Source organism: Pollachius pollachius, assembly GCF_949987615.1.
Source record: "Pollachius pollachius genome assembly, chromosome: 18".
Lineage (NCBI taxonomy): Eukaryota > Metazoa > Chordata > Actinopteri > Gadiformes > Gadidae > Pollachius > Pollachius pollachius.
Genome location: NC_136951.1, coordinates 19,034,339 through 19,060,053, shown reverse-complemented (window position 1 = coordinate 19,060,053; position 25,715 = coordinate 19,034,339). Strand labels below are relative to the sequence as shown.

General features: G+C 45.3%; 2 protein-coding genes across 2 annotated transcripts; both read left to right on the top strand.

The window, feature by feature from the left end:
• Positions 1-4,323: 4,323 nt before the first annotated feature.
• atp6v1e1b (ATPase H+ transporting V1 subunit E1b) lies at positions 4,324-13,238 on the top strand. The gene is made up of 10 exons (XM_079755505.1): positions 4,324-4,409; positions 4,517-4,577; positions 5,414-5,479; positions 5,574-5,683; positions 5,887-5,953; positions 6,102-6,191; positions 8,220-8,288; positions 8,394-8,488; positions 9,233-9,320; positions 12,547-13,238. The coding sequence occupies exons 2-10, from the start codon at positions 4,545-4,547 to the stop codon at positions 12,607-12,609; spliced, it is 681 nt and encodes a 226-aa protein (XP_079611631.1). The 5' UTR covers positions 4,324-4,409; positions 4,517-4,544; the 3' UTR covers positions 12,610-13,238.
• A 198-nt stretch (positions 13,239-13,436) lies between these two features.
• Positions 13,437-19,720, top strand: ada2b (adenosine deaminase 2b). Its single transcript, XM_079755769.1, has 10 exons — positions 13,437-13,552; positions 14,132-14,537; positions 14,937-15,156; positions 15,417-15,627; positions 16,488-16,615; positions 16,838-16,928; positions 17,279-17,387; positions 17,915-18,072; positions 18,860-19,062; positions 19,425-19,720. Exons 2-10 carry the CDS (start codon positions 14,225-14,227, stop codon positions 19,540-19,542), a joined length of 1,551 nt encoding a protein of 516 aa, XP_079611895.1. The 5' UTR covers positions 13,437-13,552; positions 14,132-14,224; the 3' UTR covers positions 19,543-19,720.
• The last annotated feature ends 5,995 nt before the right edge of the window (positions 19,721-25,715 follow it).

Below are 25,715 nucleotides of genomic sequence, written 5' to 3'. Positions count from 1 at the left end.
CTTTAATGGCATTGAAAAGAGTCAAAATAAGCATCATGAATCTTAATAGATTATATCAGATGTAATTTATTGATCGCTCTTCCGTGGTATAAAACTCACACAAAGAATGATAACAGTGTTAGCATTAATTCCATAGCTTAATTGCTATCTCCTCCCCACGTTAACATTTTCCTCGAGTTGCGCGCCAGTTATACTCAGAAACGAAGGGCTTGAGCTCTGTGTGAGCTGAGGTAGCATCATCAAGTATCTTCATCTTACAGTATACCAAGATACTATTACGTTATACTGAAGGTCACTAAACATGGTAATCCAGAATTTGCAGAGGGAAAATAGTGGAATATCTCATGAAGAACAGTGTAATCATCTGGTGTAAATTGTTTGCTAGCCACTTCAACTTTAATTCAAAATCTAAAAAAGGTCTTCCCTAGATGTCACAAACCAACCCAAGCTTGAGAGATCTCCCCATCCCCCAGTAATTCTCTTTCGTGCACGTGAGAGTAATATCCACTTTGGCCTTTACTCTTAAAGGTGCTTAAGGTAAGAATTAAGGGCTATAGTTTGAGTGTTATTTGTTGTAAATGCCATATCCGTTTGTCAGCTATTAGTGATTGAAATGCGCTGTGAGAAAATCTGCTTTGAGCTGCACCTATTGGTCTTTGACCCCCATTCTGACCAATCAGGGCCTCTGTTCTTGATTGGTTGAGGGATTCACCTGTGGTGCCTGTCGAATCACCGGCACCACAGGTGTCTGAATGCAACACAAAACACTATGGCGTTTGTTGTTGTTTACTTCTGCTCTTTTCTGTTCCCTCCCTTGACAACTCTCAAACCTTCCCTACATTACCTTTACAAACCAAACCCCTGCCGTTCTTAGTCTATTGCATTGTGTCACCAATCCAGAATCCAACGTGAATCAGGACTCGTGTGCAGGTTCATACTGGGTGGAACCAAAGACGTGTGAAACAGCACCCCCCCCAACCCACCAGCGTTCCAGCAGACAGACGTCCTACTTCCTGCCGTAGGCCAAGGCACCGTACGCCACCACGCCCACCACCGCGACCAGAACCGCACCCCCGCACAGCATCGTCGGCAGGTCGGTCGATCCGGCTGGTTCCGCGGCGGCGGCGGGAGCCTCCGTCGTGGGGCTCTGTGGGGTTCTGTGGCCCGGAACCTTCTCCTCTCCCACGGAGCCCAGCGGAACCTGGGAGAACCGCGGTTGGTCGGGGGCGCGGCTCTCGCCGGCGACCACGGGCACCAGGACCGGGGGAGGGAGGAGCTCCTGCCGGGAGGACCGCTGCTCCTCCACCACCTCCGAGGGGCGGCAGGAGGAGGAGGAGGAGGAGGAGGTGATGGAGGGCACCGGCGTAGACGCGCTGGAGGGCGGCTGGAGTTTGAAGATGGGCATTGGGGGCGTGGCCGCGGAGGCCTCCCGCCCGGAGAGGTGGTGGCGGACGCCGGCCCGCAGCGCGTCCTCGGCTGCCGGCAGCAGGAGCTGGGAGCACAGGGGGCGGGGCTCCTCCAGCTCCTGCTCCCCGCCCAACATACTCAGAACGCTGCTCTGCATGTCGTCCTCTTCCTCGCCTCCGGCCGTCTCTACCTCCTCGGCTTCCTCCTCCTCCTCCTCCTCCTCGGTCTCCACGGCCTCCTCCTCCTCCTCCTCCAGCATCTCGGCGTCCTCCCGCTCCAGGTGGACCATGTCGGAGGGGGAGGAGTTGTTCTCTTCCCCGGGGAGCAGCACCCCTCCCTCACTGCTGTCCAGGCTCTTGGCGTCCTCGGGGTCCGGGTCGCCCATGGTGGACCAGGACTCAGCCAGGAGGCTCTCGCTCTGCCAGGGGCCCGGAGGGATGTCTCCCTGGCTCAGGGGCAGGGTGGCGGGGCCACGGCTTAGCCAATCGGGGCCGGTGTCTCCAGACAGGGAGGGGGCCCCAGCGGAGCCCCCGTCCTCCCTGCTGGCCGGCGCCTCCTTTCCCTCCAGAGTGAAGGACGGACGGGCTGCGGAGAGAAGCCCAGCGTCACGGCAACAGAGACCCAGGTTTATATCGACCTCATCGTTCAATATAGCACACATTTGAGTAGTACATAGGTACAAGCATACAGTTTATACCAGTGCAGGCCTAAAGCAATGCATATAACAATGGTATATACTTAAAATGATACTTACTAAGAATTATAAAAACACATACAATACTACCAAAGTGTTATCATTCATTTTTTTGCATTTCGTTATCAATTAATTATCCAATGCTTTCCCGTGGTATTTCTTTGGTCCCGTGGTCGTTATGTTTCCAGAGCAGCCGAGGCGATCGTGCCCGTTGAGACACAAGCACATTTTGAGATCGGAAAAGTTGTGCCGGCACGGCTGTGGGCTGCAGCGGCTATGTTTCTATGTATAGCCCTGTCCCTGCATATCTTTCTATCTTTAGGCACTATATACATCTCCATCTGTCACCAGAGATTGGAAGCCATTCCAAAGATTCACCATGACGTCAGCAGTGGTCAGGAGTAAGGATTAACAGGGATTGTGATGTCAGACCTTCAAAATCTGCCCTGAAATTCCAAAAACATACAGCCATGATTTTGGAAACTGGGCCAAAAGTTTGTTTGATTCAACTATTGGCCCAGCCAAATAAACCATAGACGTTTGTTAATATAAACTTTACTGACACTTGTTCGTATAAAAACGGCCCTCTTCACATTCGCTCCGTGTGTCCACTTGGCTGGTGGAAAATATTTACAAGCCTTTGAGGCCCAGAATAGCTATTTTCAACCCTTGTTCTTCCATGTACCGCGGCTTTCACACAAGGTTGCACGCAAGCAAACCATCAAGTTAAGTCATCCATAAGGAATCACTCATTTGTTATGACGTTTTAAATAGTGAAACTCTCCAGACAACTTAGAAATTAACCCCAGATGGTTTCCTAGCTACAACTGTGTGATCTCATTTGTTTATTGGCCTACCTGTGTAATTGGATTTCCTTTGATCTTGGAAAGCCAAAGACCTGTCTTTGGCCAGGGAAATCAAACAGTGTAATGTGGAGCCCTTTATATAGTCACACACAAGTGACATATACATATAACGTCAAATATCATTGACCCCAAAGCCAATCACAATTAAGACAAGGTCAGCGTGCTAAACCAAAAAAGGAAGTGGCAGAACATAAACAAATGTCCAAAATCCCTAAATAAACATGAATAAGATCAACCCATGATCTCTTTCTTTATCTTTCCTTTCCTCCCTTTATAGAAAGTTTGATTATCCATGGCTACGCTAGAATAGTAACAAGTGACCTTTTAACGACCTATCTATACAAATCGTACCATATAATTCAATGGATGTATAATATCACTTGATTTCATGTATCACTTTTCTTCCTACTTGATTAACTGTAAAAAAAAACAAAAAAAAACAAAGCAATTGTTCATGTTGTTCTGTGGATGATGGCAGATTCTGTTTAGAGACAGACAGACAGACAGATGGAGACAGACAGAGAAGAGCAATAATTAAAAAGGTCTACCTGGGCACACTTTGAGAACAGCTTACTGAAAGAGTTGCTGAGATGCTTTGGATCAGAGAGCGACGCAACACACACACCGCGCTGAGAGGCAGACAGGCATGCTGTAACTGCCACATGACAAGCCAGCGCTACTCTCTAGTGAGGCTCTCTCTCTCTCTCTCTCTCTCTCTCTCTCTCTCTCGCCCCCCCTCTAGCCCTCTCGCTTCCCAACATACACACATACACTCTCTCACTATCTCTCTCTCTTTCCTTCACACACACACGCACGCACACACACACACAAAAATCAGCAATTATATAATTTCTCAATTACAGTAACAATGTAGCTCAATAAATTGACGTACATTAACGCAGCGAACACTCATTTATAATTATTGGACACATTGTTAAATAGTTCAAAATAATGCATCAAACAATGTGCCCACTCTGGTTTTGCGATATATGTAGATATCCAAATGATAAATGTAAGTGGGACAGTAAAGCTTGGGCATTTTTAAGCTTGGGCTGACAGACGTGTAGGATATTGTTGGCCAATATGACATTGCGCACATTAGAATATATGATGTGCCGCACGCAGACAGGTGATGCGTCACATTCCACGTGATGCAACATTTGATGAATAATCCTTCTTTATTCTAGCAGTTGAGTGGCGTGCATGTACGTATAAAATACATTTAAATTTCCTTAACAAAGAAAAATATCGTCTATATCTCCCCTGAAAAATTACTTTACTGAATTAAAATATGCTAGCAGAGGATTGGAGATCCCATCCTATTGGCTATCGAGCCGGAAGTCGCATCACGTGACATCGAAAATCAGCTGATCCTCCGTAGACATCTTTACGAGTCACGACTGCAGCGATTAATTCCATATTTCCGTTACCTCCAATTCCAGGTTATATATAGTTCTTATTTCTTTCCATCGTAATACATCATTTGATTGCCTTTTTTTGTCACGTTCATTTATTCCGAAATTATTCTAAACAAGTGCATTTCTCGTAGGCCTAGCGGATCTTTGGCGGCTGCAACCATGGCGCTCAGCGATGCCGACGTACAGAAGCAGGTACGTTTCATTTTAACCTTCACGATTCATTAATGCAGCCTTCGCTATTTATACATTATCTTTATTTACTATTTATGTTGAAATGGCTGCTGGGTAACCTTCGTTTTCTGCTGTGTCTCATGCAACGCTAAACAAGGAGTGTGACATTGACACAGGGCTGTATTATAGATGTATTATTAATAACTTTACAAGGTCCATGTATCGTCATTTTTGCCATTCGGTTTTGGCACCAATATTGCATTACGTTAGATATTTTCAGAATAGGCAACAACATATACGATTAAACTGCACTGCAGATGGCCGTGGGTTCCCCTGGTCACGTGATCAACGCCTTTGCCTAAAAGGGACATTTGAATTAAGTTTTGGATGACTGGTCACACACGTTGGTCCGAATAACCGCAACCACATTCAGAAAATGTAGACCCACATTGAAAGTAGGCCATGGAGATGAGTTTAATGCATAGTGACAATTCCTAAACATGACAAATTCAACGCCAGGGTGTTAGTCAAGGAATGCTTCCTAATGAACACTGAACAATATTCTTCAGGGAGCATCATTTTTAATTAAAACTATTTTGACAGCCCTGGAGAGATGTGCATCACCTTTGTAGCCTATGTGATATACATCTGTGTGGGTGTGTGTATTGGGTGAATGTTTGCAATGAATGAAGGGAGGAATGATATTTTTATGAACCTTACTGGAGTAGCTCTCCAATTTTGTTGCACTGAAAATACAATGCCAATAAAGGCATTATATTATTCTTTCATGGCACATAAAAACATAAAAGCCTTGGATTTGCGTCACCATTCAGGTTTAATGTGTCTCTCTGTTTCAGATCAAGCACATGATGGCCTTCATTGAACAGGAGGCCAATGAGAAGGCAGAGGAGATCGATGCCAAGGTACCGTAATATACAGCCCCATTTTCTGGACGAGGCTAGATAAGAACTTAGTATTTTTCCAAATGTCATTGTGCGTGTGTGTGTCCCCATTCAGGCAGAAGAGGAGTTCAACATCGAGAAGGGCAGGCTGGTGCAGACACAGCGGTTGAAGATCATGGAGTATTACGAGAAAAAGGAGAAGCAGATTGAGCAGCAGAAGAAAATGTGAGTAGCCAGTGAGTCACGTCTGGGCTGTATCCTCAAGGCCGAGTCAGCGATGCCTGTTGTCCGCCTGTCTGAATTCCCCTGTTGTTGTTCATGTGGATCTCAGTGGTTCGCCCAGAAAATGTCTTAGTCAAGGGGGTCAAGGAGCGGGGGGAAACACTGTGGATCCCTTCTCATGAGTTGTGTGTGTGTTCACCTTCCAGTCAGATGTCCAACCTGATGAACCAGGCCCGCCTGAAAGTACTCAAAGCGCGTGATGATATGATTTCGGTAAGTCCCCTGTCGTAACTGTGGAATAATGTGTTCCTCACAACGCTCTCTTCCTGGCCGCCCACATTGAATGTATGGTTCCTTCCTCATTTAGAAGCTGGTTTTGAGGTGTTGTTTATTTCATTCATGGTCGATTGTGTGTCCTCAGGAAATGTTGAACGAGGCGCGTGAGCGGCTGGCGACCATCGCTAAGGACCCCGCGAGGTACCCGGCCCTGATGGACGGCCTCATCCTACAGGTCTGTGGATCCACCACCGCGGTGCAGATATGACCTCCTACAGCCCTATAGAGGCCCTAGAGCCCTATAGAGGCCCTAGAGGCCCTACAGAGGCCCTATAGCCATATAGAGGCCCTAGAGCCCTATAGAGGCCCTAGAGCCCTATAGAGGCCCTATAGAGGCCCTATAGAGGCCCTACAGCCCTATAGAGGCCCTATAGCCCTTTAGAGGCCCTAGAGGCCCTATAGAGGCACTACAGCCCTATAGAGGCCCTATAGCCCTTTAGAGGCCCTAGAGCCCTATAGAGGCTCTGTAGAGGCCCTATAGCCCTATAGAGGCCCTACAGTCCTAGAGAGGCCTTGTAGAGGTCCTAGAGCCCTATAGAGGCCCTACAGCCATATAGAGGCCCTAGAGCCCTATAGAGGCCCTACAGCCCTATAGAGGCCCTACATCCCTATAGAGGCCCTAGAGCCCTATAGAGGCCCTACAGCCCTATAGAGGCCCTACAGCCCTATAGAGGCCCTGTAGAGGCCATAGAGCCCTGCAGAGGCCCTAGAGCCCTATAGAGGCCCTACAGCCCTATGGAGGCCCTATAGCCCTATAGACGCCCTACAGCCCTATAGAGGCCCTACAGCCCTATAGAGGCCCTGTAGAGGCCCTACAGCCATATAGAGGCCCTACAGCCCTATAGAGGCCCTGTAGAGGCCCTACAGCCATATAGAGGCCCTATAGAGGCCCTATAGAGGCCCTACAGCCCTATAGAGGCCCTAGATTCCTATAGAGGCCCTACAGCCCTATAGAGGCCCTATAGAGGTCCTACAGCCCTAAAGAGGCCCTATAGAGGTCCTACAGCCCTATAGAGGCCCTACAGCCCTATAGAGGCCCTATAGAGGCACTACAGCCCTATAGAGGCCCTAGAGCCCTATAGAGGCCCTGTAGAGGCCCTACAGCCATATAGAGGCCCTATAGAGGCCCTATAGAGGCCCTACAGCCCTATAGAGGCCCTATAGAGGCACTAGAGCCCTATAGAGGCCCTGTAGAGGCCCTAGATTCCTATAGAGGCCCTACAGCCCTATAGAGGCCCTATAGAGGTCCTACAGCCCTAAAGAGGCCCTATAGAGGTCCTACAGCCCTATAGAGGCCCTACAGCCCTATAGAGGCCCTATAGAGGCACTACAGCCCTATAGAGGCCCTAGAGCCCTATAGAGGCCCTGTAGAGGCCCTACAGCCATATAGAGGCCCTATAGAGGCCCTATAGAGGCCCTACAGCCCTATAGAGGCCCTATAGAGGCCCTAGAGCCCTATAGAGGCCCTATAGCCCTATAGAGGCCCTACAGCCCTATAGAGGCCCTGTAGAGGCCCTACAGCCCTATAGAGGCCCTACAGCCCTATAGAGGCACTACAGCCCTATAGAGGCCCTAGATTCCTATAGAGGCCCTACAGCCCTATAGAGGCCCTATAGCCCTATAGAGGTCCTACAGCCCTAAAGAGGCCCTATAGAGGTCCTACAGCCCTATAGAGGCCCTATAGAGGTCCTACAGCCCTATAGAGGCCCTACAGCCCTATAGAGGCCCTATAAAGGCACTACAGCCCTATAGAGGCCCTAGAGCCCTATAGAGGCCCTGTAGAGGCCCTACAGCCATATAGAGGCCCTATAGAGGCCCTACAGCCCTATAGAGGCCCTTTAGAGGCACTAGAGCCCTGTAGAGGCCCTAGAGCCCTATAGAGGCCCTATAGCCCTATAGAGGCCCTATAGAGGCCCTACAGCCCTATAGAGGCCCTATAGCCCTATAGAGGTCCTACAGCCCTATAGAGGCCCTAGAGTCTTGAGCCCTACTGGTGTAGGAGGGTCCAAGACGCCATCAAGCTGCTACTTCTTGAAAAAACATCCTTGAATCACCACTCAACTAAGAGTTGTTATTGTTTTTGTTCTTATTATTATAATGGTGAATAGCACCAAGATGGCGGCTTTGAACTTTTTGCCTTTGCGCGTGACATCATGTCAAACCTTCCTGTACTTGGAATTTAATCCTGTGTTTTTTTCAACAGGGATTCTTTCAACTTCTGGAGCCCAAAGTGACCATTCGCTGCCGCAAGCAGGACGTCCAGATGGTGCAGGTGGGTGATCTCATTTCTGACTGAGTTATGAAGTGCAAGCACTAAGCCATATCTTGGTTTGGGGACATAATGAACTTGTTGCCTTGTTGTTGTTTTTCTATCCAGGCATCCATTCAGAGGAACATTCCTGCCTTCAAGGAAGCAGTGAAGGTCAACCTGGAAGTCTGCATCGACCAGGACAACTACCTCTCTCCAGACATGTACGTCCCCTCTGCCTTGTGGAATATGATTCCAGATTTGAAACCCTGTCCGTCGTAAACCCATTCTCACCACTAGGGGTTGATCCAGTACGGTGCTGTGGTAGGTAACCCAACTTTCGCAAAACAACTAGCAAGCTAAACAAAACCTCTTTAAAATGTTGGCTGAGTGTTCCATTAAAATGGAAGAGTAACTGTTACAAAGATGTGAAGAAAGAGCTGGTTCTTTTATACAAATGTCCACTCCCCCTCTCTGTAAAACGGCACGAAAACAATCAATTAGGGACGTTTAAGCACAAGTGTACTGTTTAAACCACTTAATGACATTCACTGTAATTGGACAGTTGGTTCAGGAGCCCCCCTCATCACAAGAACAACCATTGATGCTTGGTTAGTCGCAATTGGGAAAATGAGATCAATTCGTCACCGTCAGACTTACCTGAATTAGGGCCATTGAAGATTTTCAAGCTTTGTCTACCCCTTACATGAGGTCTTTACGTTCGCTTGACCTGATGGCGACCCTTGAACTAGTGCCAGCCCTAGTCGAGGGCTAGCACTAAAGAAATAACATTGTCTGTTTTTCAGACGCATTTAATTGGACAAAAATGGCGCTGGATTTTAATTCTTACATTTGCATGCTTTAGCATACAGCTGAGAAAATATAACATTTCAAACCAAATCTTTGTATTTGTGATATACAGCTGGTGTGTTGTTAATTGGTATTTATACTGCTACCGCTCTCTTCAGCTCCGGGGGTGTTGAGCTGTACAACGCCCGCGGGAACATCAAGGTGGCCAACACCCTGGAGAGCAGACTGGACCTCATGGCTCAGCAGGTACGTTCACTTTAAAAGGTGACATATTTTTAGCCTGGCTGTAGCCAGACCAAGCTCAATCTACGATCGAGCTTGGTCTGGGGAGGCTGCTGTCATAATCTTCAGCACACGAGGCGTGATCAACGGGCCTAGTTCAACTGACTCTGTGCGCAATTGGCTCCTTGCCGTCGCTTCCCTGTGGTCATGGTGTTAAACCAGCCAATAGCGCGCCAGGGGGAAAAGCCAGCTTGGTGATGGGCTTCCGCAAAAAAGTATTGGAAGCACAATGAAATGTATTGCTCTTCTCCAGACCCTTCTGCAGGGCGAATTCAAATCGCCGGCAGAATGGGCTGGGGCTACCCAGTCTAACATATCATACCCCCAGGTGTGAGTGTGATTAGCCGTTACAAGCCGTTTTTCGAAAATCTGCCTCTTCTGACATCACAGGTGGGTGTGTCCACCTAGTTGTGTGACGGATAGATGAGCAACCTTTGCTACAGTCCACCGGGTAGGCTGGTGGACTGATCTATCCAGCGTACGTCTAGGTGGACACGCCCACTTGTGATGTCAGAAGAGGCAGATTTTCAAAATGGCTTGTAATGGCTAATCACCCTCACACCTGGTGGTATAATATGTCACCTTTTAAAGATACTGAAGGTGAGTCAGCGCTGTCATTTGTTAGAAACTCCATCACCTTAACTGTGAGCTAGTGAACCGTGAACCGGTCAGCTTAATGCTCTGTGAGAATACCTGTCATGGTTAATGAGACGACAGTTTAGATTTAAACCTAATCAGGATTTCATGTTGCCTTTCAATGACCTGCGCACACATTGTTATCACAGCTCACCCCACACGTGTGTGTGAACACAACATTTCTCAAAGGGCAGAGTTTTTTTACTCTGAAAATGGAAGCTTTGAGCCGCTTACATTATTCATCATCAGTTTTCATCCCAAACATGTTTAATATCTTACTGCTATATAATAGCAGGCCTGTCGCACCAGTTACTCAAGTTGGTCAGTGCGCATTTGCCAAGCAGCCTGCAGCTGACACACACACACGCGAACGCACACGCACACACACAAACTGGAAACTCTAGTTATTAGAACTCCGGAGCATTTGGTAGTGTACCGGAGATAGCCCATTCACACAGACTGAAACCCTAATCTCAGGAGATCTGGAGACATGGGTTCAAGTCCCGGCATCCACACTCTCCTTGAAACTTCTGGGAGAGAAGTAGGGAGTCAGCATTTTAACTTTGATAATTTTAGAACCTTTGGCCAATAAGAGGTGCCTCGGCAGGGCAGCTGTTTCCTATCTGTTCTGGGGACATGTGTTTGATTTCTTCCACGGTGGTTGGTGGGAACATCTGTCTAGTGAAGGGATCCATACTCTCACAAATTCATTTCGAATGACTGTCTGTGGGACTGGATGGCTGTGAATGAGTGCACTCATTCACAGCCACCCATTCTCCCATACAGTCATTCCCACTCACCCATTCATTCCCAATCACCGTCTGGGCAGATTTATTAACGTGAATTAAGTCATTCACAGAAATCAATTCACACAGACAGTAATTCGCAATCATCCGTTCACCATACATTCATTCCCACAAAACCTGCCATGGCAGGAATCGAACACGTCTCCAGAACAGATAGGTAACAGCTCTATCACCTGCGCCACAGAGGCACCAGCAAGGATTTGGTGAGAGGTTATAATTGACTATACAATTCACGTGACATCGGTTCAAAATATCCACTATGTTTGAAGGAGAGTGTTGTTGGTGGGACTTGAACCAAGGTCTGCAGTACTTGTGCATATCAGGACACTCTACTTGACCACAGACATGCTAGCCATTACGTGGTCGACGTTACATTTGACACTTCAATTCACATGACATTGGTTCCGACATGACGTCAACAATAAGTAAAACTTCGGAGCATTTCTCTCTGTGTGTCCCGGTGGTGTACCGGAGATGGTCGATGCACACAGTCTGAAACCCTAATCTTAAGAGATCTGGAGACATGGGTTCAAGTCCCGACATCCACACTCTCCTTGAAACTTCTTGGAGAGAAGTAGGGAGTCAACATTTTAACTTTGATAATTTTAGAACCTTTGGCCAATAAGAGGTGCCTCGGCAGGGGAGCTGTTTCCTATCTGTTCTGGGGACATGTGTTTGATTTCTTCCACGGTGGTTGGTGGGAACATCTGTCTAGTGAAGGGATCCATACTCTCACACATTCATTTCGAATGACTGTCTGTGGGACTGGATGGCTGTGAATGAGTGCACTCATTCACAGCCATCCAGTCCCACAGACAGTCATTCCCACTCACCCATTCATTCCAAATCACCGTCTGGGCAAATTGATTAACGTGAATAAAGTCATTCACAGAAATCAATTCACACAGACAGTAATTCGCAATCATCCGTTCACCGTGCATTCATTCCCACAAAACCTGCCATGGCAGGAATCAAACACATGTCTCCAGAACAGATAGGTAACAGCTCTATCACCTGCGCCACAGAGGCACCAGCAAGGATTTAGTGAGAGGTTATAATTGACTTTACAACTCACGTGACATCGGTTCAAAATATCCACTATGTTTGAAGGAGAGTGTTGTTGGTGGGACTTGAACCAAGGTCTGCAGTACTTGTGCATGTCAGGACACTCCACTTGACCACAGACATGCTAGCCATTACGTGGTCGACGTTACATTTGACACTTCAATTCACATGACATTGGTTCCGACATGACGTCAACAATAAGTAAAACTTCGGAGCATTTCTCTCTGTGTGTCCCGGTGGTGTACCGGAGATGGTCGATGCACACAGTCTGAAACCCTAATCTCAACAGATCTGGAGACATGGGTTCAAGTCCCGGCATCCACACTCTCCTTGAAACTTCTGGGAGAGAAGTAGGGAGTCAGCATTTAAAATTTTCAATTTTAGCATTTTAAAACCTTTGGCCAATAAGAGGTGCCTCGGCAGGGGAGCTGTTTCCTATCTGTTCTGGGGATATGTGTTTCTTTCTTCCACGGTGGTCGTGGGAGCATTTGTCTAGTATTACTTATTCTTAGGCAATTATTAAACATCCACAATTGGCTTTCAGATGTATTGTGATGCAAGACCTTTTGCAGTTTTTTGTCGGGGTCAAGTCCTCCTAGTGTGAGGAGTTTCGAACCGTACACTGCTGGATTCGGATGGCTGTTTTTCACTTCTCTCATATAACAACGTGTTCCTGTTTACAGATGATGCCTGAAGTACGAGTCGCACTTTTCGGAAAGAACCCCAACCGCAAGTTCTTGGATTGAGCTGCTTTCAAGAAGTCTCCATTTTGTTTTATATTTTGTGGTGTAAAATATCCCATTCCGGTGTCGATAGAGTTATATTCCATTTAAATTCCAACTCAAGAGGAGACACATTTTTGTTGTGTGATGTATTGCTGTAATGTTTCTGTGCAAATACATGTACGGGCTGGAAGTGGTAATGTAAGACCTGAGGTTTGAGCAGCGAAGAATAAGACGGTTGTTGTGTATTGTGCTGACACTGCTTAGTAAAGGGACATTGTGATTGGTTGGATGTTTAACATTTCAGGCTCTGATTAGATCCTCAGAATTACATATTATTTTGCTTGCTTACAATTGGTCCATTATCCATTGGCCCCTCATTACAAATTGTAAAGAGCATTGTTTTACTTTATGTCTGCTCAGACCAATCACAGAGTGAATGAAGTACTAGAAAAGATATGACTATTTGGTAAAGTTAATTTATTAATGTTACATTTATCGTACATTACATATGTGTATCAGATGTGTGGCTGTTGTTGCAGTGTGTGTATATCAGGACTCCAGAGGTGTTATTAAATTATAAGTGTTTACGGTTGTTTGTTCTTGATTGTCTGTTATTGAAAATATGTAACAAAGTAAAAAATGATGATCAACTCCTACTCTTTTTCTTTTTTAGAACGGGAAGCCTACTTATTGACTCAATGAGCGCTTGTTCCAAAATCAACGAGAAGTACTCCTCTTCCGTTGAAAGTGGCCATTCATGCTTCCTTTATTAGCAGACCACATGGTCGCTCGTCAGGAAGCAAATGCCTTGATTAACCACTGCCTTGGGTTAGCTCTGTTGCTGGAGTGGCGAGGGGCGATAGTCTGCTGTGGACGGTTCATGAGGACTAGCAAGCTGGAACAAGACGCCACCAGCCCATAATGAAAGGATAAACCCATTATTTCTATGTTTTTAGAGCGCTTGGTAAGTATTTGAGGAGTTATTGCTTAAAATATCTGATCTTAGAAGAGACATCTGGCCCCTAGGCAGGTATTGGTGCTTGGGTTGTTTCAAATGTAGCTTGTTTAAAACTAGGATCTCTTTCTGTGAATATTAATATTAAGAGCGTCAAGGATACACATTATATTAAAGTGCTACTTTTACTCTTCAGTCTTTTTAATCATCAGAGAAACGATTGAGGGGTATGTTGCCTTTTCATCAATATTCTTAATACATAGGCTACAACATGACAACCACACAATAACAACCGACTTTTGGACTTTTAGAACAATATCTTGAATAATATTTACATAATTATATCTTGTTTTTTTTATATCTGTCTCCAAGTCAAAACATTTTGTTTTTAACCGCCCATATCAAATCATTTCCCATCCTGATCACTCAAAAGTTTTATGAGCCTGGTTATTAGTGCACAGCATACTGGTAGCACTGTTAACATTTGTTGTTTTGCAGAACTAGGCCTCCAGAAGAAGAACCTGCCTGACATAAGCATCAAGGATTCAATTCGATTAAAATCACTGTTATATCGTCTTCCTCCCATAGCGCACAATGAAAAACGTGCTCCATTTAATCCGAGTGTTAAAGGAGCCGACCTGCGCCTTCTAGTGGAACGTACGGTCATGGTCATTTGAGGACATGGTGCTCTCAGTGCGAAGCGGAAGAGGCCTCACCTGCTGGGGGGTCCTCGTTCTCCTCGGCTGGGGGGCAGTGTGCCATGCGGCCCCCGACCCCACCCAGAGGGACTCTCTCATGCGCCTGGAGACCTCCAGGCAGATCGGGGGCAGGGTGACCCTGACGCCCGCGGAGACCAAGATGGACGCCCGACTCCGTTGGATGAAACGGCGGGAGATGTCGCGGCCGGCATTCCCCCCGGCCATGCACTTCTTCAAGGCCAAGCCGCTCATCGAGAAGAGTCCCATCTTCGCCCTGCTTCAGAAGATGCCCAAAGGTGATCTCAGTTTTTATTAAAGGTGACATATTATACCACCAGGGGTGAGTATTCACACCTGAGTATTATATCACCACCTGGTGATAGGGTTAGGGTTAGGGCTATCACCAGGTGGTTTTATATCACCACCTGGTGAGAAAATATGTCACCTTTAAGCTTTTTTTTTGCAACAAAACAATGACGGAATAACAATACCAATACAACTGTTGGCACGACAGCATTCTTTAGTCGTCATCACAAATGTTACATGAGTCACAGAGGTCATATACAACCCAAAACAATCAGGATTACAACACAAACCACACCCCTGTTTCAGCCTTGGGTGGCCTCTGGTTACAAGAAAGCATTATATCATTTCAGTCTATTTACCATTGTTGTTTCTACCTTGGCTATGTGTAGGCGGGGCGCTCCACATCCACAGCTCCACTCTGGTGTCTGTGGATTGGCTGGTGAGGAACGTCACCTACAGACCGCACTGCTACATCTGCTTCACCAGCGACCGATCTGTGCGTTTTGTGTTTTCCACCGGCTACCCCTGGCTCACCTGGGACTGCTCTTGCTGGTATCTGCTGGAGACCCTGCGGGCCAAGATGGGAGACCCTGCACCCTTTGACAACAGGTTGACACCAAAGCTCTTAGCTGTCGTCCTCCTTGGACGGCATCGATGTAGAAATGAGCCGGTAGTGTTGTTAATCTGAATCGTCTCATGGAGAGGCAGTAAAATATTATAGATCATTTCCCTCACTAATAGCCGACCAATGGCTATAGCATTCATAGGAGTACACTTAATCACAGCTATAAATCTTAACCGTGGCATCTTTAAGAAGTCACATAAAAAAACCTTAAGCAGTCAAATTGAGATTGTTGCATTTCGTCCAGTCTGGTCCAGAACCTCACCATGTTTACTGAGGAGCCAGACTTGGCGTACCCCAGCCAGGACGTTGCCTGGGAGAAGTTTGAGAAGAAGTTTGTGGTGGCGTCGGGTCTGATCACCCACGCGCCCGTACTGAGGGATTACCTGTACCAGGGGCTGGAGGAGCTCCACAGGGACAACATCATGTACCTGGAGCTCCGGAGCGGGCTGGCCACGGTATGAGAACGACAGCGCCACGCCACTTGTAGATTAGTTTGCTTTTGTCTCCCTCTATAGGTGAGACATTGCCATTACATGTGTATTAAACTCGGAATTGGCTGAAGCGGTTTCCTGCTGATGAAGCGCTGATGCAAGGCAGGAAGACTTTCAGTCAGACTTTTCGTTTATTGAAAGGGAACTGAAGGGGCCTTTACAGTAAATGCTTGAAAAAGAAAAAGTGGTGGTCAGGGATTTGGTGTTCCTTAAAAAACAAAACAAAAAACAATCTGGGGCTGTTGTTTAACCTTTTGTTAAATTTGTCAATCAATATATTGAATCCAATCTAATCAAGTTTTGATCAATCAGCTGGGGCCGACTGCATGTTTTACCTGCGACACTATTGGCCCAGAATAGCGAGGACAATTAAGCTGCAATTAAAGCATTACATTTACATTTAGGGCATTTAGCAGAAGCTTTTATCCAAAGCGACTTACAATAAGTGCATTTGTTACAATAAGTACATTTGTCATAAGAAGTGAAACAATATATCGCTGTCGGTACAGTAAAGATGTTCATAGAACCAAGTGCAAGTATTACAATCGCTAGGCTAACCCATTCCCCGTGTAAAGCAATGATAGCAGCTACTGTAGATGCTACACAATTAAGTACCTTGAATAAGTGCAATGTACAAGTGCCAGGACGTACAACATTCAATGGTGGCTGTGCATTGGTTTCTATGCAGAGTCGAGGTGAACTCTGAAAAGGTGAGGAGCAGAATAACAACTATCTATAATACCCTCCCCAATGCACACTGTTACATATTGTCTCAATGTTTTTTTTGTGTTAAAGTCACCTGATGTTGTCTTTCTCTGCTGTAGACGTATGAGCTGGATGGAAGCCGTCACGGTAAGATCTGGTACCTGAAGACGTTTCAGGAAGTGACGCAACAGTTTGTGGAAAATCACCCCGACTTCCTGGGAACTCGCATTATCATCACCGTCCACAGGTAGGCTACTAAATATACCCACCGATGGCCAGCAGTCTGTGGGTGACCAGCAAAGGAATCGTTTCATTTAAAATAAATCATCCATCATTTAATGGATGTTGTATTATGTCATCCCACATGGTTTAATGATGTTTGGTTTATCTCCACCAGGTCTCTGAGCGTGTCTCTGTTGTGGTCTCATGCATGGGCCCAGTATAATGATGTTTGGTTTATCTCCACCAGGTCTCTGAGCGTGTCTCGAGTCAAGGCTGCCGTGATGGAAGCCATCCAAATGCAGAGCGACTACCCGGATGTGGTCGCAGGGTTTGACTTGGTAAGATCTCCACATCCCTCCACTCGTCCCATACCTTCACTAGTTTACCCCAGACTAGTCAACTAAGGGCAGGCACACACTGCACAATTTTGCGTTGAATTTCCTCAGATTTGGTCATATAGTGTGGGGCGATCAACAAGCCCGGATAACTGCATTCGTCCTGATCCAGTTTGCTACATCATGATTTTGTCTTGATATTGTGGTCGGAGATCTTGTCGTGTGAGCGTTACACAGAGTCCAATCGTACCACTATCCAATAATAATTAATTATCAGAACATGGGCTAGCATGAATCGAAATAAAACAAGATGGCCCTCGACAAGCAGACTTAATACCGGGTGTGGTTTGAAGGTCGGCCGAGAGGACAGCGGGAGGAACCTGTGGTACTTCAGGGATGCTCTGTTACTGCCGGCCAACCTGGGACTGGTTCTGCCCTACTTCTTCCACGCAGGGGAGACAGGTTGGTCCTTTGTGCGCTCTCCAAGTCCATGTTTAGTTGTTAAAGGTCCCATATCACACCACCAGGTGAGTGTGATTAGCCGTTACAAGCCGTTTTGAAAATCAGCCTCTTCTGACATCACAGGTGGGCGTGCCCACCTAGATGTACGACAGATAGACAAGCAACGTTTGTTACAGTCCACCGGGTTGGCTGGTGGACTGATCTATCCAGCACACCTCTAGGTGGACACGCCCACTTGTGATGTCGGAAGAGGCAGATTTTCAATAAGGCTCGTAACGGCTGATCACCCTCACACCTGGTGGTATAATATGTCCTCTTTAAGATCAAATAAGACGTCCCTCTCTGCAGCAGACAGTGGGGGACAATAATAGGAAATCAAAAGATGCATAAGCAAACAACAAAACCTTTTGGTGGGGCATGTGCCCCCTAAGGCCCCCCTGTGGTCAAGCCCCCTGACGTTGACCACCACGAGTGCATTCACAGAATCGATTCTTACCGTACATTCGTGCATCTGCATGCACGTGTAGATGAGGAAGGCACCGATGTGGACGAGAACATCCTGGACGCCCTGCTGCTGAACACCACCCGCATCGGCCACGGCTACGCCCTGCCCCATCACCCCCTCGCAAAGGAGCTGGCCAGGGCGGGAAACGTGGCGGTGGAGCTGTGTCCAATCTCCAACCAGGTCAGCTCGAACCCCTCCACCACATTTTGTTGACGGTCCCGTGCGAAGGCTCAGTTATTGTTCCACGTCGACGCAACGCAAGGGGCTTCACCGCTCGCTTGGTGCGCGCCTGCGTACTTGCGCAATAGTGCCTTCACGAGCTCTCATTCCACACCGTACGAGACAGACACTGGTGGCGTGAAGCTGTCTCTGCATCTCAGACATCGCTTCCTCAGACAACTCTGTCCCCTTTACTCCCTTTCATTCCAACCCGTGAGCAACGCTAGTCTCCCTTCTCTGCCGAATGCATTTTTTAAAAAAAAAGAATAAGAATCAGTTTTTAAAATCCTTAAAAGTGATGCATGCCTCGAATCGTGTGATGCGTCCGATGAGCTGCGTTTTTGGGGATAAAATATATAATATAATAATAATACTACTACTAATAATGATAATTATCACACCGTTGGTCTCCCACCATATGCGCTGTTATCAGCACAAATGATCTGTCCCTAAAAGTTAAAATCCACCATCCCCCCTGGCTTTTTTTTACAACTCGATCGCTGATTATAGCAACCTCTGATGGAGTGGCGGTTAGTCGGGTTCTATGCTGATATGACTCATAAAATATCAGGCATAAAAGATGCATGTAGTCATGAAGAAACAAAGAACCCATGCCTACGTGCGACTGTTGTCCTGTGATCCTCATCAGAAGGGGCGTTGAATACATCAATTCAGTGCTCTGCAAAAGTTTTCAACCTCCCTGCTTAAATGAATGTCAGTGCACTGCTTTCCGGGGTGCGTTCTGTAGGTGCTGAAGCTGGTGTCAGACCTTCGGAACCACCCAGCGGCGGTGCTGGTATCTGAGGGTCAGCCGCTGGTGATTAGCTCCGACGACCCCTCGCTCTTCGGCAACGCCGGCCTCTCCTACGACTTCTACCAAGCCTTTGTGGGGATCGGAGGCTTGAGGGCCAACCTGGGGACGCTCAAAGAGCTGGCCGCCAATTCTATCAAGTGGGACATGTGGCAACACCATGCAATTCAGTGACTGTTGTGCATGTCATAAGCAGTGTTGCATTGACTTGATATGAGGCTACATTATGGTACAGTCCGTTGCCCCAGTGTGGAACTCACATTGTGTAATTAAATGCTGTTTCACAACGTTAATCCATATTAAGTACATGACGTTATGTGTTCTTACATTGCTCATTACACAGCCCCCTTCGATTTGTGATGAAATGATAACGGGACAGTAATGAAACGTGAAGCAGGTTTTATGTTTAATTAGCCGTATTGTAGTGTTTCAGTTTCTGCTTTCCCACAACCTGAGTGGAGCTTAATATAACCCTCAGCTGTGTGTCCCCCCCCCCCTACAGATACAGCTCCCTGCCCCCCCACCTGAAGGAGGCAGGCCTGCTGCTGTGGAGGGAGAAGTGGGACACGTTCATCTCTTCAAATGGAAATCAAAGCCGGACCACAAAGGGATTTGTTTAACGTGACTACATTTTGTAACTCAAATACGAGGAAATCAAAGCACACCGTACAAGCTTATTTAGCTTTCAAATGAATGGAAAATTACAAATATGAAGGCTCATACCTTAAGTTCAAATGATCACGTGAACAAACAACTTACTGGTGTGGTGCAGCATTTTGTATTGTTATTTGCCGATGGTATTACAATAAACTGTCAATATTAAGTTAAATGAAGCCTACTAAATGTTGAGATTAGTTTCCTAAGAACATAATCATAATCTTTGTTATTTATGATTGTTTATTCTGCTTGTTGGTTCTCCAAATTAAAAACACTTTAGTTAACCACTAGGTAAGAGTCCTTTCATTTGAACACAGTTCCTATGTTCAGCATAAGACAAAATGAAGAGTCCAGACTCACATGTTTTATGACACACAACTTGGCAAAAATAACTTTTGGGTTAGGTCATTTGTACTTTGTAATCCACAGGATGTGAATGAAACCCTTAATTAAACAAATGTGGTGGAGACAATCATTGCTTTCACCACAACAAAAAACAGGGGCTTTATAGTAAACTCTGATGGAGTGGGTTTTAATAGAGTGGCGAGGTCACGCCCCTTCCGGTAGAGCCCATGGGACCTATAAGATCGAAAAATATGAATGGGTTTCAATGGAGAGAAAGTAGTTATTTTCTGGTCCCAGTCCTCATATGCCCCGGATTATACATATGTTGTATCTGGATTTAAATGATAATTTTTCATGCAAAGACAACTAAACATTTTCGTGAAGAAGTTTGATAATGTTAGATTTTTTCCAAGGGGAGGATGATAGCATCGAAAGAGGTGAAAACCATTATAAGTCGGGGCATGTGAAGAATTTCAGTTATGCCGATGGGGAGATTGTCGGTCTAGCCAGTCACAGGGAGCGTGACGTCACTACGGCGTACGTGAAGTCTTTCTCATTGTGTTTTCTCTACAGCCTTTAACTGAACAATTGCACAATAAACGGTCGAACTCTTGGCATGAAAGATTATCATTTAAATCTACAAACAACATATGAGTAATCTGGGGTGTATAAAGACTGGGACCGGAAGATAATTAAAGATAATTAATTATAGATAACCTTCTCTCCATTGAAACCCGTATTTTTCGATCTCATAGGTCCCATGGGCTCTACCGGCATGGGTATGACTTTGCCACTCTATTGGGTTCTGTGCTATTATGACTCATAAAAGATGAGGCCTAAAAGATGCATGAAGAAACAGAAATGTTTTCAATATCTGCAACTTGAATTTTTGTATTTGCATTAGTGAACATGAAAAAGATTATTTTCAAATTATGCTATGAAATGGATCGACTTGTGTTCTATTGGCATTTCAAAGAGGTGAATTCAAATGAATAAATTCAGCTGACCTTGTTTTTAAAGTATAATATTTAAATGGCATGAATTCAATGGTGTTTGCATTTATATGAACAAATGTCAATGACTTTTAAAATTCAAAACATTAGGGCAGAGATGTACTTCCATAACAGTCCACCATATCCTCAGGCAATGAAAGAGAAGTTACACAGTAACTACAGAAACAAACGTTCCCAGGATCAAAACAAGTTCAGTGGCTTCTGTCAATAAAAAGTGCATGAGTCAGATGCAGTGTTCCCCAAGGACTTCTACCAAGCGAGGGCGAACCTGGGGAGCTCAAAGAGCTGCCCCCCCCCCCCCCACAAAAACCACATCACTGAAACCGGTAATCAACAGCAGAAATCCCCCACAAAAACAAACACCGGTTACCCAGGTAACCCCCTAACCCGGTCCCTTCAACGTGCAAGCCCCCACCCTCCTGTTCTCCCAAGGCCCTCCCCCAGCTGACCTGATGATTCGCCCCCACACTGACTGACAAAAAGAACACTGCAATACATGCACATAGAACAACTGGCATAACGGACAACGAAACACAATGCAACACACAACACACAAACTATTTAAATGTCCCAGGGTCGCTACACTATGAAGAGTCTGTGCTGAGACTTGTACAATGCAGTATAATAAATAATATATGCACAAGTGAAGTCTATGCAACTTGATTTGCGTACAACTCCACATAAAATTAATAATGACCAATTTAATAATAAACTCTGGGTTCGCCAACCAGTGTTGTGCCTGAACGCGTTCACTGAACGAAAGTTCATGAACTCGTTCATATTTTGGGCGAACGTGAACTGAACGTACTGTATTACTGCCTGATGAACGTTACTGTGAACTCGTTCATTCTGGTGTCAGTGAAGGGCACGCTCACTTGGTTTAACTTCGTTGAATGGGGGGGTTATTTCTCTATCAACACGGCGGATGCGCGCGCAGATCGCCGTGTTGTTTGACTGGTTGCCATGGTAATCTCCGTGCGGTTCATTTGCAGTTGAGGTGTTGCCAACTTACTGTTACATTAAACTGTAATCAGAAAAGGTGGTTATATGCTATAGACCCTATAGTATCTGTCATATAAAGGCTGGGACGAATTTCATATTATAAATATGTACACTTTATTTTGAAAGTATAGACCAGCGCGATTCCCATTGAAACGAATGGCGCGGTGATTATTCTTCAAAACGAGAGCTGTTAAATTGTGGAAAATGAATTAAACTGTAGAGACAAAGCGGTTATATGCTATAGACCCAGGGCTCTAAATTAACTTTTTTGATCACCAGCCAATGTGGCTGGTAAGTTTCTGAAGTTACCAGCCAATCAGAATTTCCACTAGCCACATTTTTTCCCGTGCAAAAAAGACAGATTATGAGAGCCACTGAATTCATTTGATCATTTTATTAACTAAAGCTTTAAATTCATCTTACAGTGAAGTTGGGAATGTATATCCAATTAAAATTAAATCCTAACCGCCAGAAGGTGGGGCTGGGGCCAGCGTTTTTAAACTTAAAACTTTAAACAACTCTAAACATGTTTTAGTGCAGATAATGTACAAAATTACACAAATGTATTATGTACAAAGAGACAGGTTAAACATCATCAGAGGCAGAGCTCTCTGAGGACTCTGACTCAGAGCCCCCATCTACATCAGTTCCATTTTTCTTCCTCACAAAGTGTGGCCGGCATGTGCGCACACTGTCACCATGCCAGATTTCTATGGCTTTGCGTGGGTCGAAGTCTTTGATGTCCGGTGAGCACAACTGTGTTTTCAAAAGGTCAGCTAGTGTCTCCCCTTTCAGGCTTGAGCGCCAGTCACTCTTAACCTGCTTCATGACACTAAACCCCCTCTCACAGTCAGCTGTACTTGTCGGAATGGTGAGCAGGGCATCAAACAGGTGTAGGACATCAGGACACTCATGGCGCAGCATTCTGTTTACTGCAGGCCATGTCTTCTCAATGGTCCCTGTTGCAGGGTCAGACAGACAATACAAAATGAGATGTTACGGTATGCACTTTCAGTGACTTTCAAGCACATGGAAAACAAATGCAAATTTAGTTAGTAAAAGACGGCATCACATTTGGATTGTACCTTTAACAAATGACCTACTCAAGACTATTTTTAAAGAGTCACATCAGACTTCATTTTCTTAAACTTCATTCAACAGTACCTTGGCTGAAACCTGCAGTGTAAAGTTGTGTTTTCAGAATGGTCCATTGATCTGGAATCAAGTCAATATCCACTCCAGCTGTCAGTAGAAGAGGTCGGAAGTGACTAATAACCTGGTCTACATCATCATCACCAAAATCTGAGAACAAAGGGGAAAAACATTGATACAAAGAAAGCTGCAGCCTATAACTATTTTTGTGTTATATTTGTTATATTTATATCTGTGGAGAGGGTCTTAGAAAGCAGAGCTGCAGCACAGCAGAGAGGAAGGAGGAGGGACCTGGAGGTTGTACTCATTCAAATTTTCTGGCTAAGTCCACTTTTTTCTCCAAACTACAGACTGCAGCTTTAAGGAGTTGTCTTATTACATTTTAATTATTACTGACCTGCACTTGTGTCTGTCTCTGGCCAGCACTGGAAATTTATCAGTCGCATTGCCTTCAGGACACCACCGTTTACATCGGCAAACCTAGAAGTGATGCACTGGCACATGGCATCTATGAGATCATTCTTGGACTTGTCCAGTGCTGCTCTCAGCTTAGGCCCGGGTCTACAGTTGTGCAGAGATGAATGGATGGATTTGATTAATTATCTATCTTTACATACATATTGTGAAAAAAGTGTGAAAACACACTAACACAACCTAAAATCAAATAATGAATTGTATGACATATGATACATATCTTATACATACATATACATAATACATACTCACCATATTTTAGATGGTGATTTTAATTAGTATTTATTGTTTTTATTTATCATTATACCGAGACCTGAGTTCTGCATTTTGTTCTTTTCATGTCTCATGGGCAGAATGAAAAAAAGTATTCTATTCTATACCTTGACTTGTACTTTTCTATGACAGCCTGAGTGGAGGACAGGCAGCTATGAGCCTCAGCCAGGGTTACTGCTGACTTCTGCAGTGACTTGGAAAGGTTGCTCAATTGAAAGATGATGTCATGGAGAAGACAGCAAAACCGTAGGACTCCGCCATCCTTTGCTATGTTAAGGAAGCCCTTGGCCTTTGCCCTCTGAACACTGACAGTGGTCTCCTCCTGGGCCTACAAACAAAACAACAGCATTAAATCACAGACAACATTTACACTGAATTCCAAATTATTATGCAAATATGATTTTAGTCTCATATTTATTTTGTTTTTCCAATGCAATTCTTGGCTTGTATTGTGTCTCCTACCTGTTTATATCACTGACAGACATGTGTTTGACATGTAAATGTATTAAGCAAGGCACAAATATTAAATTATCCACCTACACTGTTGGTTTTAGTAGGCTATAAATTATCATACCTTTTCCTGTAAGTGGCGTACAACAGCAGCATAGCCCCTGAGGAAATGGTCTAGTGCTTTGAGGAGATGTGGCAGCCACCTGGTTCCACCTACTCTGGTTGGCATCAAAGCCTTCATGTGGAGCTCCCCGAAGTGTTGCTTTAGGCTGGCCCTGTTTACTCCACTCTTGTGATACAAGGTGTAGAGTCCACTCAATAGGTCCTCAACCTTCTTGGCCATCACATTTTTCCTCACTCCATCTGAAAAGGCGAGCTCAAGTCTATGGGCCATGCAATGGATCCCAAGCACATAAGATCGGTCTGCACGCAGCTTGGTAACTACACCATTGTTGACTCCTGTCATTACAGCTGCTCCATCTGTGGTAATGGCCACCAGCTTGCTCTTCCAATCAGTGCTGACTTCACTCTCCATTACATTACACACAGCTTCAGCTATGCTTGTAGCATCTGGCTTTGAAACAGCTTTTATCCCGACAAAATCAACTTTGATCTTCCCCTCACTTGCACTCCTGGCATAGACCATCTCTTCTTCAATCACTGCACTGTCCAGGGATCCGTCTGACATGACAGAGATGAACTTGACATCTGACAATCTTGCCCTCATCTTTCTCCTCACATCCTCCGCTATGTAGTGAATGAACTCTTTTGCCTGATAGTCATTTGTGTATGTCTCTCCTATCTTCAAGCCTTTCTTTCTATCAACCCTGAAATAAATAATAACCAAAAACACATACATAAAAATGCTTGTATTAGGGCAATCGTGGTGGCCACATGATATATTCATGTTAAACCTTTGCATGTTATGTGACTGATAAAGTGTGAGGCTGAACTTTAAAATAGTTACTAAAATAGTACTGTCAATATACCGTATAAAATGAAACATGTAAATAATAAAGTTAATCCACTTACTGACACATCCATGCGAAGTCGGTGAAAGGCCTGCCTTTTTTCCCGATGGCGTGGGCATTGAGAAAAAGTAGCTCCATCTTCTCGAACTCCTTCATTAAGGCAAGGCTCCTTCCAGCTTCACTCTCTTCGATACGACACGTCTTGGCGGTTTTCGTCCTCAGGCTCTCCTGATGACTTCGGGCACTCTCATGATCCTTTACTGCTTCTACTTTGAAATTATTGGTTCCAACCACGAAATTATTCGTTTTGTGTTTTTCTTTAGCATACATTCGGCAATCCTGACAGAACATTACGCTGTTTTCGTGATCATACACGAGCCACTCATGACCAGTTAGCCATTTACAGTTAAATTTCCTTCTTTTTTTTTCGCGAGGTCCAATATCCTCCTCCTCCCC

Excerpts from the sequence above, each read along its gene's own strand:
- ada2b (XM_079755769.1), top strand. The coding sequence starts at position 14,225 with ATGGTGCTCTCAGTGCGAAGCGGAAGAGGCCTCACCTGCTGGGGGGTC. Across the intron at positions 14,538-14,936 it reads GCTTCAGAAGATGCCCAAAG|GCGGGGCGCTCCACATCCAC; the intron begins GTGATCTCAGTT and ends GGCTATGTGTAG. Across the intron at positions 19,063-19,424 it reads CTGGCCGCCAATTCTATCAA|ATACAGCTCCCTGCCCCCCC; the intron begins GTGGGACATGTG and ends CCCCCCCTACAG.
- atp6v1e1b (XM_079755505.1), top strand. The coding sequence starts at position 4,545 with ATGGCGCTCAGCGATGCCGACGTACAGAAGCAG. Across the intron at positions 5,684-5,886 it reads ATTGAGCAGCAGAAGAAAAT|TCAGATGTCCAACCTGATGA; the intron begins GTGAGTAGCCAG and ends TTCACCTTCCAG. Across the intron at positions 5,954-6,101 it reads CGCGTGATGATATGATTTCG|GAAATGTTGAACGAGGCGCG; the intron begins GTAAGTCCCCTG and ends GTGTGTCCTCAG.